We start from the raw sequence: 19,669 nt of genomic DNA on the forward strand, positions 1-19,669 counted from the left end.
AGATACAGCTAAACAAGCAGAAAGGGCTCACTGTTTACTCCTAACCCTACATTAAGAGGGGTTTTAATATCAAATTATTATAACTCATACTAACATCTATCTTTTAAGAATTACTTGTCTTAAAAATAGAGGATCCCTTTAAAGGAAAACCCATTTTGTACATCCATAAGCCTCTCCTGTCTATAAGCCATGTGTGCCCACATAGTAACATGAGATATTTACAAGGAAATACAGTTTTCTAAATTTTGATAACATACCTTCACTTTTCTTTCCAAACAGCACCAGCAACACGGCAGTACAGCACTAACAGGGCTGGTTATTAGAAACAGAAAAGTCTTTTTCAGCCATCTATATCTTCCTCCTGTGCACTGAAACCATGGAAGTCTTCACCCTCAGTGTCGGATATGAATAGGCTCAGATACACTTCGCCACGCACTTTCTGTCTCTCTATCATTGTTGCTTTCAGTGTCTCTCATAACAAGGCAAATTTACTCCTGAGCTTGTGCCGTCCTCTTCATCACGCAGCAGACCGGCTTTTCGAAACCCGTTGGTGATGGTGGATTTTTTTTCCCACTGCTCCGCGCTGTCAGGATCCACTGGTAGATTTGTGCAAAAGTTGCTCTTTGCATGCGGCCAGTTTTGGTAAACGATCTCTCACCGCTAGTCATCCAAGCCTCTCGTTCAACTTGGAGTACATTTCTTCTAGCATTTTCCATGATGCAGGTCGGCTAATTTTACTCATGCACAAAGATGAGGGTCTGCTACTTTTATTCATGCACAAAGCACAAAGTTGAATTACCGGTAATAGTGCGAACTACGGTAGCGTCTTCCTCGACACATACATTTGACGTGTCGTGTCGTGCTCGAGTGCCCCTGGCGGCCATCAGAAAAATCAGTAAATTGGCTGCATCATTGCACACGCCGCAGGGATTCAAAATGAGGGAAAAGAGTAGCGGCTTGTAGTCCGGAAATTACGGTATGATATTTTATTAGGTTACTTTTTTCGGTGGTTTTTTTATTGTTGTTGTTTGATTAAATACTGTAAATTGACGAAACAATTACATAATAAAAACTTCAAAATGCATAAAAATGTTTTTGCCAGAGATATTTTTAATAATTTATTTCGATTGTCGTCATAGTTTTGCAGTGGTTAAAGCAGAAGTTCAGAATTGTTGACATTAGGCTTAATCTTTGAGTTAAATTAGTCGGTGGAGTTGATTTCAACAAATTCCGTGCAGTTAGTTAGTTAGTTAGTTATTAATTTCCGGGCTCCGGAGTGGCTAAGCTAGCGCGAGTCAATGGTCCCTTCCTAGCATGCCAATAAAAATACGATTTTAACAGATCTAATGTAGTCAAATACATTCAAAATGCAGATCGTTGTTCAAAATACCCATGCAGCCAAAACAATGTCACACCAAACTGCCGTAATTCATTTATTTCTGCAGTACTTTTTTTTTAGATGCGTAATGTGACCACAATAGAGAGGAGTGCTTTGGCCACTTGTGCTCATGCTGCATTCGAGGAATGTGGGAAGTCTGACTTATCCCACTCGGATGCTAACAGTTGTGACCTCAAAGCGTTCCGAGCGTTTTTTATTTTGGACATCAAAAGACATGTTGACCTCCAGCAAACCTGGCTTCACGTAAGCAATCAAATAGTGGAGGAAAAACGAAGGACTGAGGTAAATAGACCACACTGTAAACTGCCTTCTTTAGTTTGACTATTGACGGTTTGCTTTTCGACGGGCAGCGCATTTTGTCTAGTGACGTCTGATAGAAGCAACTCGTGAAGTCGAGGTACGTTTTTTTCTAACTTCACAACTAGGGCCTCCCAGTTCGAGTAGCGTTACAATGATATTTTTCCTGGTCGGAGGTTGGAAAACTCAGATTTCCCACCTTCCTCGAATGCAGCATCAGTCTACAGAGTCTTGACTGAAGAATGGCAACATAGTGAAATGTGCATTTAGAGGCTGTGGAAACCGACAGAAGAAATGGGCAAATTAAAGTTTCCACAAATTTCCTATGAAGAACGAGGAACAATAAATACTGTGGCTACTTGCTGCTGGCTACGACATAAACACACCGGTGGAGAAAATATCACTCCGCTCTGCAGCCTCTTACCTACAGAGCCGCTGGATTACAAATGTTGCTGTTCATACTACAGTTATTAATGAAATTGTAAGTTTTTAAACTTCATCCTGAAAACATAGCCAACACTATTGATTGCATGGGTCATCGGTGATTTTCAAGCATGAATATGTTGTTTTTTATTAGCATGCTAGGACGGACTCATTGACCCACACTTGCTTAGCCACTCCGGAGCCCTGAAACTAATAAATAAATAAACAAATAAATAACAGCATGGAATTTGTTGACATCAACTCCACTGACTAATTAAACCGCCGCTAACTTGAAGATTAAGCCTAATGTAAAAAATTCCTAACTTCCCCTTTAAGACTGCAGTAAATCCACTTTTTACTTTATTTACTCGTTTAAATATTGCTGTTTATTATTCTGATTAATTTATTTATCAGATTATATATTTTTTTAAATTGTTAAGGTTTATATATATATATATATATATATATACATATATATATATATATACAGTATATATATCATAAAACTCTTGTGTTAAATGGAATTAATCGAACATTTTGAATGTTGAGTGTATTAAACTTAATGAGGAGAAAGGCTAACCTTCAAGCCAAAGCGAGTGTAATATGTACAGTATGCCACAATCAATCCTGTGCTTTGAAATATATGGCTATATTTAATTAATTTCCCAAGAAAGTCTTATAAGCCAGTACATGAAACATTGCCAGTCTTGCTTTTCTGATGTTCTTCCAGATGTCAAGTTTTACATTTTCCTTCAAATCATGGCACCCAAACATCCCTGCTGTGGTGATTTGTCAGACAGTGGTAGAGCTGCCAGACCATATGCAGGAAGAACCATTTCAAAAACAGTGTTTCATTTTAAGTCAAAACACTGCAAAGTGCCAACGTGCCTGTGAACGTCATCCAAAACAAGCACAAGTCCCGAAGTTTGTTCCTTGACTCTTTACTGTAACTTTTGCCTTTTTTTGTGCCTGGCAGTCTGTTGACCCCGGTCAGCAGTTCACATGGGAAAACTCCAACTTGGAAGTCAACAAACCAAAGAACCGCTACGCTAACGTCATTGCCTACGACCATTCCAGGGTTATTCTCTCTGGCATTGAGGGTAAGACATATTGCCAATGTGTTTGTGTGTGGGCATGTGCATGTGTGAGATTGCTGTCGTTCCAACAGAGTGGAAAACAGAAGACAAGTTTGAGTTTAGGTTTTCGGCTCGGAGTGACAGATCGCAAACAGCACAGATATTATAATCTATTTTACCTTAAGCATGCAAGACAAACACCCTTTCCCTTAAGCCATCTAGGGACACATTCAGCCACCTCAGGTGCGATAGACCTGAGGCAGAGAAACCGACAGAGCTTGAGAAAGTGTGTGGTCAAGAGCCTTATATGGGCACAGCATGTGCGATGTGCGCCTCATTAGTCCTCCAGTACTCACTCATTCTCTTTACGTAATATACTTTACATATAAAAATTTCAGCATTCCCAAGCAAACACATACTGCATACACAATATTATGATTTTTTTTTTTTTTGTTTTGTTTATCTCATTCACTCCAAGCCATTTTCACCTGTGCAACCCCCTTCACTTCCGGCCGTTTTATTGGATTTTGATTGATTTTGCAAGGCCCACAGAAAACTCTGTTCTATTGCTATGTAAACATGGAACCCACCAAAAGAAAGATTAGACTCTTTTCTTTCAGCAGGAAAAAAAAGTTCAGATCTTTTTCCATTATTTAGAAATCAGCATTAGAAAATAGCTTAGTTTAAGCAATTTTCCAATTTCTGATGAAAAAACAGAGAAATTCAGCTTTTTGTGAAAGCATACATTTCAAACATAAATTTGACTTTGACGCAGCTATTTTTTGCTTTACTTACATCCCAAAAAACTGAATAATGTTTTCCTTTTACAAATTAACATAAACAACAAGACAAATAAAGCTTTTGATAGCAAAGTACCAATCTATTTACACATAACTAACTGAGAGATGACGCTGTTGTGGCCGCAACAGTCGGGGTAAACTTTTCCGTCATCGCTGCCTGTCTCTGCTCGGCGAGCAGTACGGACTTAACGGCATCGTCCGCTGCACTGGTGGTCCCGGTCGTTCTGCTCGGTCGTCCAGCGCCTGGCATCCCGGGCGTCCTCCCGGTTGTTCTACTTGGTCGTCCGCCGCCTGGCATCCTGGACGTCCATTCGGTCGTCTTCCGCCGGCGCCCTGGCCATGCGGCCCGGCCGTTCGTTCCGTTCAATCGGGCTGTGGGTCTTACCAAATGCGCTACTGCCCTCCAGTGGCCAGTTTTATTGCTTTAAAATGGATTTTCAGCGTTGTGCTTTGGAGCTAAGTTGAATCAGAACCCAGAGATGTCTCTTTTGAAAAAAAAAACGTAAAAGCCGTATTAATACGTCTTTGGTACACTGAAACCATTAAAAATAGAACATATTTATACGTTTTTGAGAACAAATGAGTTATTAAAAAAATAATAATTTTCTTAAACAACTCGTTAAAATTAAATTACCCCTAAAATATTCATTCATCTTCTGAACCGCTTATCCTCACAAGGGTCACAGGGGTGCTGGAGCCTATCCCAGACAAAAACGGGCAGGAGGCAGGCTACATCCTTGTTACCAGTGAGTCGCAGGGCACATGGAGACAAACAACCACGCACACACTCACACCTACGGACAATTTGGAGTGATCAATCAACCTACCATGAATGTTTTGCTGATGCAAACTCCACACAGGGAGGCTGGAGCCAGAATCGACCAACAATTTTCAAACTGTGACGCGGACGTGCTAACCACTCTGCCACCGTGCCACAAATATACAATGGAAAATTTGTAAAGTTGTAATTAATTATTATTTTATTGTTAATTTTAGCGATAACATTCTACAAACTTTAAAAACAAATGTTTGTGTCAGGTTTTTCCAGCATGAGTTTCTCTGGGTATACCATTTCAACCGTCATTCCAAAAACTTGAATGTTAGGTTAATCAAAGATTTGAAATTGTCCAAACAAATTTATATGAGAAAGTAAATGATTGTTTGTCTCTAAATGCCCTACGATTGACTGGTGACCATTTAATGGTTTACCGCGCTTCTCTTTCAAAATCAGCTGGGAAAGCTCCAGCACACCCCCAACCTTACTAAGGTACAGAAAATGGATGGATACATCTATAAATGACCTTGGCCACCTGTCCATTTTTCCTATTTTGTATTTTTGTAGCGCCCCAACAAAAGGCCACCAATAATTCAAACAGGAAACGTGTCAGAATTAGCATAATACCTAAACTGTAAAAATTGATGCACCATCCATCATCATCCATTGTCTGTACCGCTTACGGTATACTCAATGGGGTTAGAGGTTTGCAGGAACTCAGCAGACTTTGGACAGGTTGTGGGTTTCATCCTGAACTCATCGGCTAATCACAGTCACAGCATAAATGGAAAATAAATATCTTGAAAAAAAAAAAAACTGCAACATCACAGACTTTGAAGACTACCGACTTCCTTTACCATCACACATCTGCATTTTGCCACTATTAGTAATGTAAATTGCAATCAAAAGATGCAAAAATTAGTTTGTGTGCCCCACTTTGCCATAATCAGGTCACCGCCAACTCCGCGTGCATGTTTGTAGTGTGTGTGTTTTTGAGTGTGTATTTCGTGTGTAAATTTGTTTATTTGAGCTATGACTCAGTGATTTTGGGGATTACGGTATTAGGCCCCAGATGAGCAGGACTGATCCGAAGTCAAACACACACACAGATGGGCCTTGCACACACACACAAAATTTCATCCAGGGCACGAGTAGTGTCAGCCTCGTCTTACACACAAAAGTCCTTAGAGTCATGTTGCCATTCAAAACACACATTAGAGTAAAATCAGATTATATGTGTGATCGTCTTAGCATGTGCAGTATTATAAAACAAGGCGAGTGAACAATCTAACACCAAAGGACAGTGCTCTGTGAAAAAATTTCTGCCACAACTGCGAATGATCCGCACCCTTCATTATAGAATAGGAAAGAAATAGAATAGAAAGTATTTAGTGTCATTGTACAGAGTACAACGATATTTAAATTTTCATCATAACGTGCACCACATAAAGCAAATGTACGTTAAGGCTAATATAAAAACACACAGTAAACCGATTGGGAATAAAGTGAATCAGTGACTTGCAGCAAGTGGTTATGTAGTGGTAATATAACAGAGCGCAACAGCAAGTGCATGACAATTTACAGTACTCAGACAAGGAGTTTGATGGCTGTCTTGATATGATAGTGCAAATGACCGTTGGTGCAAAGATATTGATTTAACATGGCAAAAATGTTATACAGGTAGTCCCTAGGTTACGAACAAGTTCCGTTCCTAAACTGGCAACGTGACCCGAATTTCCACGTAAATCGGAATTAACCCTTTAAGTACCCCTAAATACCCTTCAAAATAACTATCCACAAGCATGTATTATACATCATTTTTATAAAATTAAAAAAATAAGATAGATAACATCAATAACACCATAGTTCTTCTTACAACTGACATTTATTTGTCACCGTCAAATTAGGAACACACAGTTAGAAAATAAAATACAATAATGACAAAGAGCCTACAATAATACTATAAGGTAAATCAATTGAGACAGATCTGCTTACAAAAACATACTGTACGTCGATGGCCGTACAATAATACCAAGGGAACGGCAGCTATTAGTTAGTGGCACCGGTCTAGCAAATAAAACGAACGTTGCTCAATAAGCTAGCGGGCTAATAGCGAGCTAACGGGGGGGCACCACCGAGCCCACGCCGTTTACCCTTTCTCTGGCTTCTTGAAATGTTAACTGGCGTTCACCCCCGTTTCCCAATGTGAAAGCAACGCTCGAAATTAACAGAAAGTAGCACTGGCATGACATAAAAACAAGTCCGAGTGCGACAAAGGAAAGCAAACTGCACATATATTATAATGAAATACCAGATATGCATAGCAATTAGAGATCAACCATTTAGATTTAATAAATAACCAAATTAAATGACAAATAATATACTGTACAGTGAATCCCTCGTTTTTTGCGGTTAATGGGGACCAGAACCCGCCGGATTAAGTGAAAAACCGAGACATACCACCCCTACCCCACCCTCCAAAAACAAAAGTTTTGAAAGAATTGGAAAAAGATACAGTATATAAGACATTTTTATGTTTAATTAAAACAAAGTAATTTAAATATTTTAAAAAACGTATGTATATACTGTGTTTTAATAAATGGCCATTAAGCACTTCAAATGTAACAACTATCATAAGTTTTAAACATGTTACTGTCCCACCAAGTTATTTTTAAACAAGAACAACGAAAAAAATGTTTATCGTTATGAAATGCTTCATTGAGTGAGTCCTCTCAAATCCGTTCACGCTGCTTACTTACACACAACGAGTTGCCACAGCAACTGTTTAACAAGCTAAACGATGATTGACAAATGCGGCGCCTTAAAGTTTCGGCTTCCAAGCTTCTCTGGCAAGATCAAACCTTTATGCCTGTCAATCATCGAGAGTGAGACTACATGATCGGATCAGGACACTTCTATAGAATACTGTATTTATTCAGTATTTTTAATTTTAAAAAATCTGCGATGGACTGAGGGCGTGAAGTTTTAAGCGCGAAGTAGCAAGGGATCACTGCACTTACCATTAATGCTGAGAGGTGGCGGACGAGACACTTGCCACGTTTACATGGAGCCAAATATTCCAATTACAATCGGAATATTTGTTCAAACCAAATAAATGTGTTCCATATAAACACCTCATTCGGAATGAACAGGCCCAAACCGAATGGAATTTCATTCCGATTCACAGGGGTGGAATATTCCTTTTCCCAAACCGATTAGAAGTAAAATTATATCATGTAAACAGGGAAGCGGAATGGTGTCTGGTTGCATTCTTTCTGCACATGCTCCGTACTGACGTGGTGCAACACTTGGTGACGTAAGTAACGTCACTTGCAACATGGCTTCCAAGCACAGCGCACCTAATTGGAGTCCGGCGGAAAGATTGTATTTAATTCAAACTTTAAAAGAATTGAATATAATGGCTCGCTTAGATGGGCGTAAAACGAGGAACAGTGAACTATTTAAAAAAGTTCACGAGAGGCTACACGAAGCCGGAATAGACCGGAGCGTTGACCAGATTAGAAACCGGTGTTCTGCCAAAATCTCTTACATCGGCGAAAGCTCCTACATTAGTCGAATTTGACACCCAAAGTACTACCGTGCGCTCTAAACTTGTTTTGTTTAGATGCATACAGGCATAACATACTAAAAAAATGCCTGAAGAAAATACTTACATGTAGTTATATCAAATAAGGATGGTTTAAATTTGCTACGTGACTAATGTGGTCAACTGCCTCAAAGCTAACACAAAAAAAAAACAATGGTTAAAAGTATTAGAGGGTAATACATGCAAAAAGTATCTTTGAGGCAGTAAAAAGGTTCTAAAAACCTAAATAAAAACAAAATTAGTGAGTTCTCGCCGCTTCTAACCGATGTGCGCATGCGTGCGGATGCTTGCGCAAGCGCGCTGAGCATTGTGTAGGACGTTTCGCCGTGTAGTAAGGAATGGCCGAACACCGGTGGAAAACGCTGACAAGCGGCTACTACAAGGCAAAAGAGCAAAACAGCAGAAGCGGATATGACCCCACAAACACAACAAGTGGGTTAAAGTTAAAACAGCAGCACTCTGACGATCGATCTCCATGTTTTGCAACGTGACGCTTTGTTTTGATTAATCTGTGCATGTCAGACGGCAGTTGTCAAACGTCCTTTCGGAATAAAGGCAGACACATGTAAACGCTGGATCGGAATAGATGACGTGACATGTAAACAGCTGATCTGAAATTTCCATTCGGAATGATTTGAATCGGTATGACTAAAAGTCAGCATGTAAACGTGGCTACTGTTACGCGACCCAAAAAAATAATAACGACTGGAGACAAAACGGTGGACAAGACTCATGCATGCATAGCATGAAAGGATTAAAGTCGTAAAGTCGACATCACGAAAGTAATGTAACTATGCAAATATTGCATATGCGGTACCCAGATTGAGACTGATGTTTGAGAACATATTACTTAGTGAGGTGCAGGTGACAATGTTGTGGCATTAGCAGTGCAATGACAGTGACCTTTCAGTATAAACTTGAGTTGGGTATAATGAGAGGTCTTGGAAAGAAACTCCCAGTCTGTTTGTTTTGGCTGGTATAGCCCTGAGGCGCCGGGAATAGGGCAACAGGTTGAAGAGGTAAAAGCTGGGTTGTGCATAGTCTTTTAAGCTGTGACATAAACCCGTTTCATGATTTTTGACTGGGAAAAGGTTGAGTAATGAAGAATCAAAATAACAATCTGGTTTGTGTGCCAGGAAAATTGCTTTAAAATGATAGGGCCTGATACACCCATTAACATGTATTCTTTGCGTATAGGTGTCCCAGGGAGCGACTACATCAACGCCAACTATATTGATGGGTACCGGCGTCAAAATGCCTACATTGCCACTCAGGGTTCCCTTCCAGAGACCTTTGGAGACTTCTGGAGGATGGTGTGGGAGCAGCATACAGCCAATATCATCATGATGACCAAGCTGGAGGAGAAGTCAAGGGTAAGACATGGTGGATGAAATAGCAAAGACAAACTAGGCTGGTGAACATGATGGCTGGAATTGAAATCATTGGTCATTTCCAAAGGGAAAGTATTGCACATTGCCAAGGATAATATTTTACCAACAGAGGCTAACTTTACAACCCATATAGAGAATTTTACCTCTACAGACAGGCACATATGCGGATAGATAGAAAGACAGAATTTTAAAATTGTTTGTCGCAAGCTATTCTCTTACAGTAAAGTTGACTGTGAATTTATCAGTCGTTTAGCAGGAAATTGTGAGGAAATATATTGGAACATTTAAAAGTCTATGGCGGAAAACACTCAGGTGACTTGAAGTTCCGCTCTGAGACCCCCAATTCGGCCAAATTTCAAAATTGTCCGATATGCATGTGTGATACATCATTGGAAAGCTTAAAATCTAAATTTTCTGGGGGAAGAAAAATTTTGAACAGAAGGGCATTCTTTTTATGTTTTTCAAACAGCAAAACCCTATCTGGAGGTCAGAGCACGCGAGAGCAGAATTACAGACGCCATGACTTTAACAAATTATTATCGCGTACTTACCTTGTTTCAATCCAAGAACTCCATGTAGCATGTATCACTGAGTGTCAGGACACAGCTGGATTTTTTCGGAATTGTATGGGTGAAACATGGTAATATAACAAGGGTCGCGATGCAGAAATCGCAGACATCAAGGAGTGGTCGAGATGTTCTTTTTCATATATTTACCCTTATAAACGTTTTTTTTTTTTTTTTTTTCTTTGTTTGGATCGATTATTTATCATCTAACATATTGGGAAAAATGCGAAAGTAACAAAAAAAATACAATTAAGATTAAAATTAAAATAGTTGTAAAGGCAGATATCCGTGACTTTTTTACAGACACCAATTTTTTCATTTTGACGTAGTTTGTTTAAAAGTTTAAAATATGCAAGTGAATAATTTTTAGTCTTTTTTTTTTTTTTTTTTTTTTACGAAATATTGGACATCGATTAATGATTCTAAGCTAAAAATGACATACATTTTGAATAATAAATAATAATTCTTTTTATGGCTGGGTTGAAACAAAAGCGGTTGTGCAACGTCTGTAAACTAATTTGTCCCTTTTACCCTGGGTTTTCCAGGGTAAAAGGGACAAATTAAAAATAGTTGGGGGGCTTAATGGGCCATGAATCTGCCATGGCAGCATATAGACATATTGATCTATCAAACACAACAGTTGTTTTAGCTTAAAATACAGCAGTTTATTTTATAGAGGGTTGCAAGAGCAGAAACTGCTTTTTCAGTCTTGTCTGTGTTTTCCGCCCTATACATTTAAAATTAGAAACAGATCCTCTAGCAACAATGCCTGAAATATATTATTCCAGTGAAATTCACCACTGGCCATGGAACAATGTTACATATATCCTTAATATGGTCATTATGAGGAGAGCGGTTAGAGAGTTAGGGATTGGGGATTTTTAAAATCAAATTGAAGGGCCAGTATGTTTTATTGTAGAAAGGAAATTCCATTAAGAAAAAAAGAAGGAGGTTTTGTGATGCTATTGCTCACCAAAGAATGAATATCATACTTGTAGGCTGAGAAGTCTAATAATAATGGAAGAGGGTTACAGGCACATGAATTTGGGTAATGAATTTGAATTGCATTTTCAGCTTCAAGGGATTCTTGTTGTGCATTTCAGTGTTGTACATGAACAAAAATGAAAATACTGGCTCAGCATTAACAAAAAAAGAGCATTGTAAAATGTTTTTGTTGCAAATGATCCTCTCCTGTCATCTGTGTTTCTTTTCCTATTATTAACCTGTGCATTGTGTTCAAAGCTGTTTCCTTTCCAACCTTCTCCAACTGTCTCTGTTGTGTCTCTTTGACCCTCAGATGCCCTCTTATTTCTTCTCTAAGGCAAGATCTCGCTTTCTCTCCTTTGCTAATCCCTTTTAAAATGCATCCTCTCCTCACATGGTTTTCTCCTTACCCTCCCCTCTCTATTCACTGCCTCTTTTTTACCGTTTCCTCCTGTGCCATAGCCAAATGCGATGAGTTGAACTATTTTGAAAGCGCCACAAGGCACCCGCAGTCAGTGAGGGCTGACTTGGGTTTCTTGTTACCACTGAAGTTCAAAAACAGTGCACATTAGTGTCTACACTTGCATGATCACACCTACAAATGGGCTTCCTGTCTAGCTGCGGTGCAATAAAGTGTGTAGCATTAAATTTCATACCACAAGGCCTTTAAAGGACAACTTTATAGCATTGGTAAGAATGAACTCTATGGCATGTTTGCTGTAAAGAAAATCAACTGCCTCATAAAGATGATGAATTTGCTCTTCTGAATATTTGCTTGGCTCTTTAGATGTTTACTATAAAGCTGCCTTCCTCCAGTTTAACACCCATCTATATTGCTCTATTATGTGTTTACTCATTACCAACACAGATGATCACAGATGGAACCGGGGTCTTCTTCTTTAAAGCAAACCGCACAAGAGCACACAGTTTAGTTGGTGGCTCGCTAGTGCTGGGCTATGGAAAAATATCTTCTATCACGATATGGGCCACTTTATATCACGATAACAACATGTCAGGATTTCGTGAATTTCTTGTTGTTTGATGGGGAAAAGGTTATTAAAAGAGTAAAAAAGTTATTAATACTTTCATATTTGTCTTTGTTAGTGGCTGATTCTTCCCTAATGATAGTGGCTATATGTGTTCACTTTCATGAACTCATCCCTTGCCAGTGACAGCGATAGAAGTCCTGTCTGAGTTCAAATGGATCGGGTGTCTATCGCTGTCAGCAACACTCAAACATGATCATTCACATCCACCCAATAATCATGAAGCTCATTCAGTTTCGCACCCGCTTCAATGGATTACGTCTATTATGTCTGTATTAGTGATTGTAGGGATCAGTGTTGTTTTTGGCAACCATTTTAATTTTCGTCTATATCTTACTCTTTTGGACGAAAATACTTAGTAGTCTTAGTCATATTTTAGTCATTTCAAAATGTGTTCGTCTTCGTCTAGTTTTAGTTGACAGTTCTCAAAATGATTTCGTCTATAAACTTCAAAAGTTTTAGTCCATGAATAAATAAATATGTAAAAGGTTTCCAACAATATCGAATGAACGTGACAGACGAGCACATAACTGTAGAGTCTACAAGGATATCACCACTTTCATGATGATATACACACTAAGCAGGAAAACAGCACATTATTTGCAATTAATTAAACTCACCTGGACGCCAAAAGTTTAAGAAGCCATTGAGTCACAGCGCTAAAATGCTAACACTAACACAAACACTGTGCTACCGCTACAAGTTAATTTAGTGTGTGATGATCACTTAGCAAAGACCTTTAAAGGCTAAAGCAACATGGCATATCTAGCCAAGATAAGAAAGTAAAAACACACCAATGAGTAGGACATTTGTGTCTAAATCATTAAATTCCCCAAAAGGTTGCTTCAATAAAAAATATATATATTTTCAAACAAAGATAAAAATCATTTGAAAAATAAAATTGCCCTCCCAGAATTTTTTTTTTAAATAATAATATGCAAAGCAAATGACTGTCTAAGGTGCCAGTCACATGATCTGTTCGAAAAATTATTCTGACCCGTTTTAAAAATGTATTTTTTGTTTTTGCTTTATAACTTATACTGTATATATATTAGGGCTGTCAAAATTATCGCGTTAACGGGCGTTAATTTTTTTTTTGATTAATCACGTTAAAATATTTGACGCAATTAACGCATGCACTGAATGAGCCGCTCTCGCATTGCCTCAGACAGATTTCAATGACGCGGTTTATGGACATTAAGAGTGAAGAGAATGCTACCGGCCGCTTGGGGGCAGCGCAGCGCCATTCCATACTAATGTTATTCCTTCTAATAGTGGGAGAATTAGTAGTTGTGAGACGTTTATGCTGTTGCTTTGTGCTCCACACATATTTCGGTAAGTTTGCTTTCTTTTAGTGGCAATTATGTGTCTCGTTGTATTTTGGGTAAGATATGCACAGAGATATATCTGTTATAAAGGCGAGTGGACACAGGCGTTCTTTGGGCTGCGCCGTTTATTGGCATAAGCTTCTGCAACTCCTTCACAACAAACAGAAGTATCATTTAGTGAAAGCACAACAAAAATAATATTGCTATCTCTCAAAAAAAATAATGTTCACAAAAAGAAAAGCACTTCAGTCTGTAGTAATGAGGCCCTATTCTCACACAGCTAAACAACAATGCAAAGTGAACTGGCATTACTCAGAGTTTGGTCACTCAATTCTTATTATTGTTATTTTTATTCTTCTTATTATTATATTAACTCTACTTTTGATTGAAAATTTAATTTAGTACAAATTTTATTAAAACAAAAATATGAAGAGGGGTTTTAAATATAAAATTACTATAACTTGTAACTATAACATTTATCTTTTATGAACTACAAGTCTTACTATCCGTGGATCACTTAAACAGAAAGAATGTTAATAATGCCATTTGTGGATTTATTGTTATAATAAACAAATACAGCACTTATGTACAGTATGTTGTATGTATATATCCGTCTTGTGTCTTATCTTTCCATTCCAACAATAATTTACATAAAAATATGGCATACTTTAGAGATGGTTTGAATTGCGATTAATTACGATTAATTAATTTTTAAGCTGTGATTATATATATATATATATATATATACAGTGGGGAGAACAAGTATTTGATACACAGTCAATGGGAAAACCCATTAGCAGTGTATCAAATACTTGTTCTCCCCACTATATATATATAGGAAAGTCACTTACATACAATGACACTTTTCGGCCACCAGGGGGGCCTGGCCTGGCCTGGCCTCACATCACATGAGTGACACGACCAAACATTGCTTAATACTAACTACACATACAATAAGAAAATATCACCCAATGTGAATTTATGACGGAAACTATGGCGAATCATCTCGTTCTCGTGTCGTCAGACGACAACTGGCATCCATCTCATTGTGTTTTAGTCTCCCAAGACCAGTGTTGTTTATAATGGCCTTAGGGTATAACGGCGTTACTAACGGCGTTATTTTTTTCAGTAGTGAGTAATCTAATTAATTACTTTTCTCATCTTTGCAACGCCATTCCGGATGATGTAAAGGCATGCATTACTATGCGTTACTACGTTGAGAAGAGCGGGAGTGGGAAGGAGTGAAGGGAGTTGTGACACCGTTGCAAATGCGATGCTAGGCTAGGTGGCTCCAATAATACCTGACTGTAGCCAACAGCCTACAAACTACGTCCACATGAAGCTACGCTAGATATCACATGTATATAGAACTAGATGCGAAATGACAGACTCAGCGGCGTTAGCAAATATATAGAGAAGTGGATGCGAAATGATACACTCGCCAGCGTTAGTAAACAGCCGCCATCTTAAAGTTGTAGAGTTCTCAGGAAGACTCTGTTGTAGAGAACCTTACTTGTGAACCTAAATAACTTTATATCTAAAATACTCCTAAATCGGCAAAATCTTGACTGAATCTATCTTTAAATGATGAAACAGTTTTAAAACTTTCACATGTCGAAAGTAGACAGAAGGGAACTAATGCAATAAAGGGAGCAATTTCAACAACTTTAACAGGTGATTCCCAACATTAAATGACTTCCAAACATGGCAAAGGCTGCTATGTAATTATCGCAATATCCACAATATCGCTGTGTCTAGTTAAGTTTAGGGTAAAGAATTGGGCTTAGACTAATTGTCCCACAAATCCTTTGAACTGATTTGGTGACATAGTGTGACCTATGTTTTTTTGAATGGGGGGGAAAAAAACATGAAAAGTAGCACGTTACTTTGCCAAGTAACTAATTACTCTTACATTCAGGTAACTGAGTTACTAACTCAATTACTTATTGGGAGAAGGAATTTGTAACTGTAATTAATTACTTTTTTAAAGTAAGATTAACAACACTGCCCAAGACACGTTTTCAGCGCGTCATCGTGACGTCATCGTCATGAAAAAAATGTTCGTTGACAAAATACTTTCGATTCTGTCATCGTTGATGAAAACAACACTGTTCCAATGATATTATCTGTCAGGGAAATTCAACTTTGAACTCCAAGACAAGTGTTACCTCGATAGCTCCATTAGAGAAATGAATACGACCCCAACTATGGATTGCTTTTCTTCGAAGGCTTTATGAACAAGAGCTCTCGGGTACAAACCAATGTGACCCAGCCAGGAGCTGTACGCAGAAAGTACGAAGAAGTACAATAGAGGCTTGACATTTATACTGTTGAAAGGGCGGTGCAGAAGCCCACCGCGAAACGAAACTTACTAAGAAACGAAACTCATCATCTCACAAACCTGGGTATTTTTCCATACAAAAACATCTTTGAGCTGAGACCTTGAACACCGGTCCCGGCTAGAACGATGATAAGAAACCACAGCCCTCCCTTGTATTCATTCAGGGCATATTGAAAAACATAGGAACTAACAGTCAATATTTGGGCATACGGTGATACAGTCTACTTTCGTCAAGGCCATGGGAAGGCACACTCAAACAGATTAACGATGGCACTCTATACTACAATGTTCTCATGCAAGCATAACAAAAGCATACAAAATATAATGTATAATGGTTGTGTTTTAAGCATGAACAAAATTCTCTCACACTATCGTTTTGGCGATTTGTGATATTGCGCAGCTCTGTGGCTCTTATGACAAAGTACAGTATAGCCTTCAAACAAGACGTGCTGTCTTCCTATATGTTGAGTACTTAAGGGTGGTTTCCAACCACCTCCCACAGTGGAAGACCGTTCTTGTCCTGATAGTGTCTTAAGGTCTGGTGGGAACACTGTGGAAAAGCTGTAATTACAGCCCGAATGTCCCGGGCCAAAATGCTTAATCCTCAGTCTGGAGCAGAGGAATGCAGAACGAGCTGAGCCGAGCTGCGTTCTGTCTTTGATGTGAGGACCAGAGGGATCAGTGAGCAGGGTTTGCTTTGGCCTGATTCTGCCAAGGCTCTAGGACGCCCCTCCCACGCCACTGGGGTAGCTCCGTCTCTTGTGGTCTATGAGGCTGAGCTGAAGAACTACAAGTACGGTCGTGTGATGCGGGGGAATTTCAAGGTGTTTAGGGTGGTGAGGCACGCCATGTCGTCTTTTGAGGATTTGTGAGGTTGGAGCCTTAGGCCTGCATCAAGTCAGGCGATACTCCCTTGACTTTTCCAGCTTTGTGGTACTTGCCAAATGTATGGAAGCCTCCTGATGCACAGTTTAAGAGTATCAGACACCTACTTGTGCAGGATCACACACGTTCGCAAACGCTATCACTCCTCACACATGCTAAAACCTCTTTCACACACTGTTTTGCCTCAATAAGCGCAGTTTTATTCCAACACCTCTATCTGAATTTTGCAAAGTCGCACTGATCTGTTTTAATCCCTCCACCCCTTTCTTTCTTTCTTTCTTTTTTTTCCTTTTCTTTTTTTACCTAGAACACACTGTGCTCATGCACCTCTGTCTTACAAGGCAAGAACTTAATGTCTCACAGTATTGTCTGTCTTCCGTTTTAGGTAAAGTGTGATCAGTACTGGCCAACACGAGGCACAGAAACCTACGGCCTGATTCAGGTCACTCTGCTGGACACAGTGGAGCTGGCCACATACTCTGTCAGGACCTTTGCGCTTTACAAGGTAACACGACAAGTGCAGTCAACCGCAACACAGTTTACCAGTGTGTATTGATCCTTTCAAATATTTATGCTGCTTGCAGCCACGTGACTGTACATACACAGCTACAGCTACATGCACGTGTAGTTAATTATGTCACTCACCCAACGAGAGCTTTATATCTTTCTATTTGTGGCAAAGAATCCTGCATTTGTGACATTTTCATTTTTGAAATCATCTTCATGATCAATAGTAGAGGTCATTAATTTTTTTTAGGCAGAAAAGAATAGAATATTGGCGGGTAAGGGTTTAATTGACACCCTCATTATTGTTAATGATCTTAATTAAAATGGCCCAGTGGCCCTATTGTTTATGATTGCTTATAGTAATATTGTTAAACCTAACCACTGATAACAAGAGAAACACGGGCTCCGGGCACTTTATTGGCTGCAAAAATAAGATTGGTGCTGTACATTAGGAGCGAGAACCTCTTGGTACCTCACGGTACGATATGATTTGCGATACAAAGCTCACGATAACGATGATTATCGATACATTAGTCAGGAAATATTTCTAGGATATTCTACAGAACAACTTAAAAACAGAAAAACAAGCTATCTTCATCCTTCTGCTGTAAGTTTATCGCTTGTACACGTCTAATCCATTTGAACTGGGAGCTTGGCAGTGAATGAACCCTTCCCTCTTCAAATGAGCCCCTTCCACTTCTATGGCTGTCAGTGGCAGCCAATGCCAGGCAATGAGGTAATTTGGGGCAATTTCAGGTCATTACCTGTTGATTTTCAGTCACTTCATGTTGATTTTGGGGCATTTTATGCAGTAAATGACTAGGCAGTGACTTAAACTCAAAAGGAAGTGACGTGTAAATGCCCTAAAATGAACAGAAAGTGACCTGTAAATGCCCCGAAATCGGAAAGAGTGACTGTGAATGCTCTGGTTTCGAATGGACAAACGTTCATTCGCTCTGTATATACAGGTATATACGGCGGAAAACACTCAGGTGACTTGAAGTTCCACTCTGAGACCCTCAATTTGGCTAACTTTCAAAATTGTTCGATATGCACGTGTGATACATCATTGGAAAGCTTAAAATCTCAATTTTCTGGGAGAAGAAAAATTTTGAACAGGAGGGCATTTAAAAAAAAATAAATAAATAAACAGCGAAACCCTATCTGGAGGTGAGAACATGACAGAGCAGAATTAAGGACACCATGACTTTAACGAGAAATTATCGCGTTTCGATCCAAAAACTCCATGTAGCATGTATCATCAAGTGTCAAGACACAGCTGTGAATGGACACCGCTGGATTTTTGGGGGATTTTATGTGTGAAACATGATAATAGGTCGTGATGCAGAAATCGCAGACATCAAGGAGTGGTCGAGATTTTCTTTTTCATACATTTATCCTTTTAAATGTCTTTTTTTTCTTTTTTTTTTCTTTTTTTGGATCGATTATTTATCATCTAACATATCGGAGAAAATGCGACTGTAACAAAAAAAAAATACAATTAAAAGCTATAGTTATAAGTTAGATATCCGTGGCTTTTTTAGAGACGCCATTTTTTTATTGTGACGTAATTTGTTTAAAAGTTTAAAATGTGAGTGAATAATTTTTTAAAGTCGTTTTCTTTTTTTTAAAACGAGAGACATCAATTAATGATTTTAAGCTAAGAATGACAGACATTTTGAATAATCAATATAATGAATTACCTTTGTACTGTCCTCACCAGGACGCTACGGCTCGGCCCTGGCTATACAGCGAGCTAAACTCTTAAATGACGATGCTAGACGTCCGTGTAATTTGTTGACTTTATTTGGCCGTCTTTATAACACCATCACTTGAAGAGTGAAACTAAAAAATAGAAATAATACAAATCAACTTCGTCCCCAATAACAAACATGCCCGCATCATCATAAATAAATGATAATTAGCTTCCAATACAACAATAACACAAATGGTTAGCATGAGTTCGCTAGCATTAGCATCCTTCAAACAACTGCACAACTGTCTCCAAATCTCCAATTGCGAGTGGAAAATACACAACAACAGAAAAAATTATACATACAGGCGTTGCCTCTGTAGAGGTATCTTACAAGCACCAGCAATGAACGTAGGTTCGCGGCTGTATTTTTCTCTCTCTAACTCGCCCACTTGCTAGATGTTTTGTAGCTGCCTGTCTTCTTCTGGCGTGAGCGCTCTTCTTCGCGTGCAAGCGCTCTTCTTCGCGCAAACAAGCGCGAGTGCGCCCCC

General features: G+C 38.9%; 1 protein-coding gene across 27 annotated transcripts in view; it reads left to right on the forward strand.

The window, feature by feature from the left end:
* The window catches only part of LOC130920019 (receptor-type tyrosine-protein phosphatase delta-like), a 401,349-nt gene that overhangs the window by 361,874 nt on the left and 19,806 nt on the right, over window positions 1-19,669 (forward strand). For 14 of the 27 annotated variants that reach the window (XM_057842776.1, XM_057842778.1, XM_057842780.1 and 11 more), the window contains 3 exons: window positions 3,096-3,219; window positions 9,575-9,750; window positions 17,304-17,423. In XM_057842776.1, coding sequence (XP_057698759.1) covers window positions 3,096-3,219; window positions 9,575-9,750; window positions 17,304-17,423 — 420 coding nt within the window. Of the gene's footprint in view, window positions 1-3,095; window positions 3,220-9,574; window positions 9,751-11,631; window positions 11,656-17,303; window positions 17,424-19,669 lie in introns of all 27 variants that reach the window. The other 13 variants (XM_057842767.1, XM_057842771.1, XM_057842773.1 and 10 more) reach the window with 1 other exon arrangement.

Source organism: Corythoichthys intestinalis, chromosome 8, assembly GCF_030265065.1.
Source record: "Corythoichthys intestinalis isolate RoL2023-P3 chromosome 8, ASM3026506v1, whole genome shotgun sequence".
NCBI lineage: Eukaryota > Metazoa > Chordata > Actinopteri > Syngnathiformes > Syngnathidae > Corythoichthys > Corythoichthys intestinalis.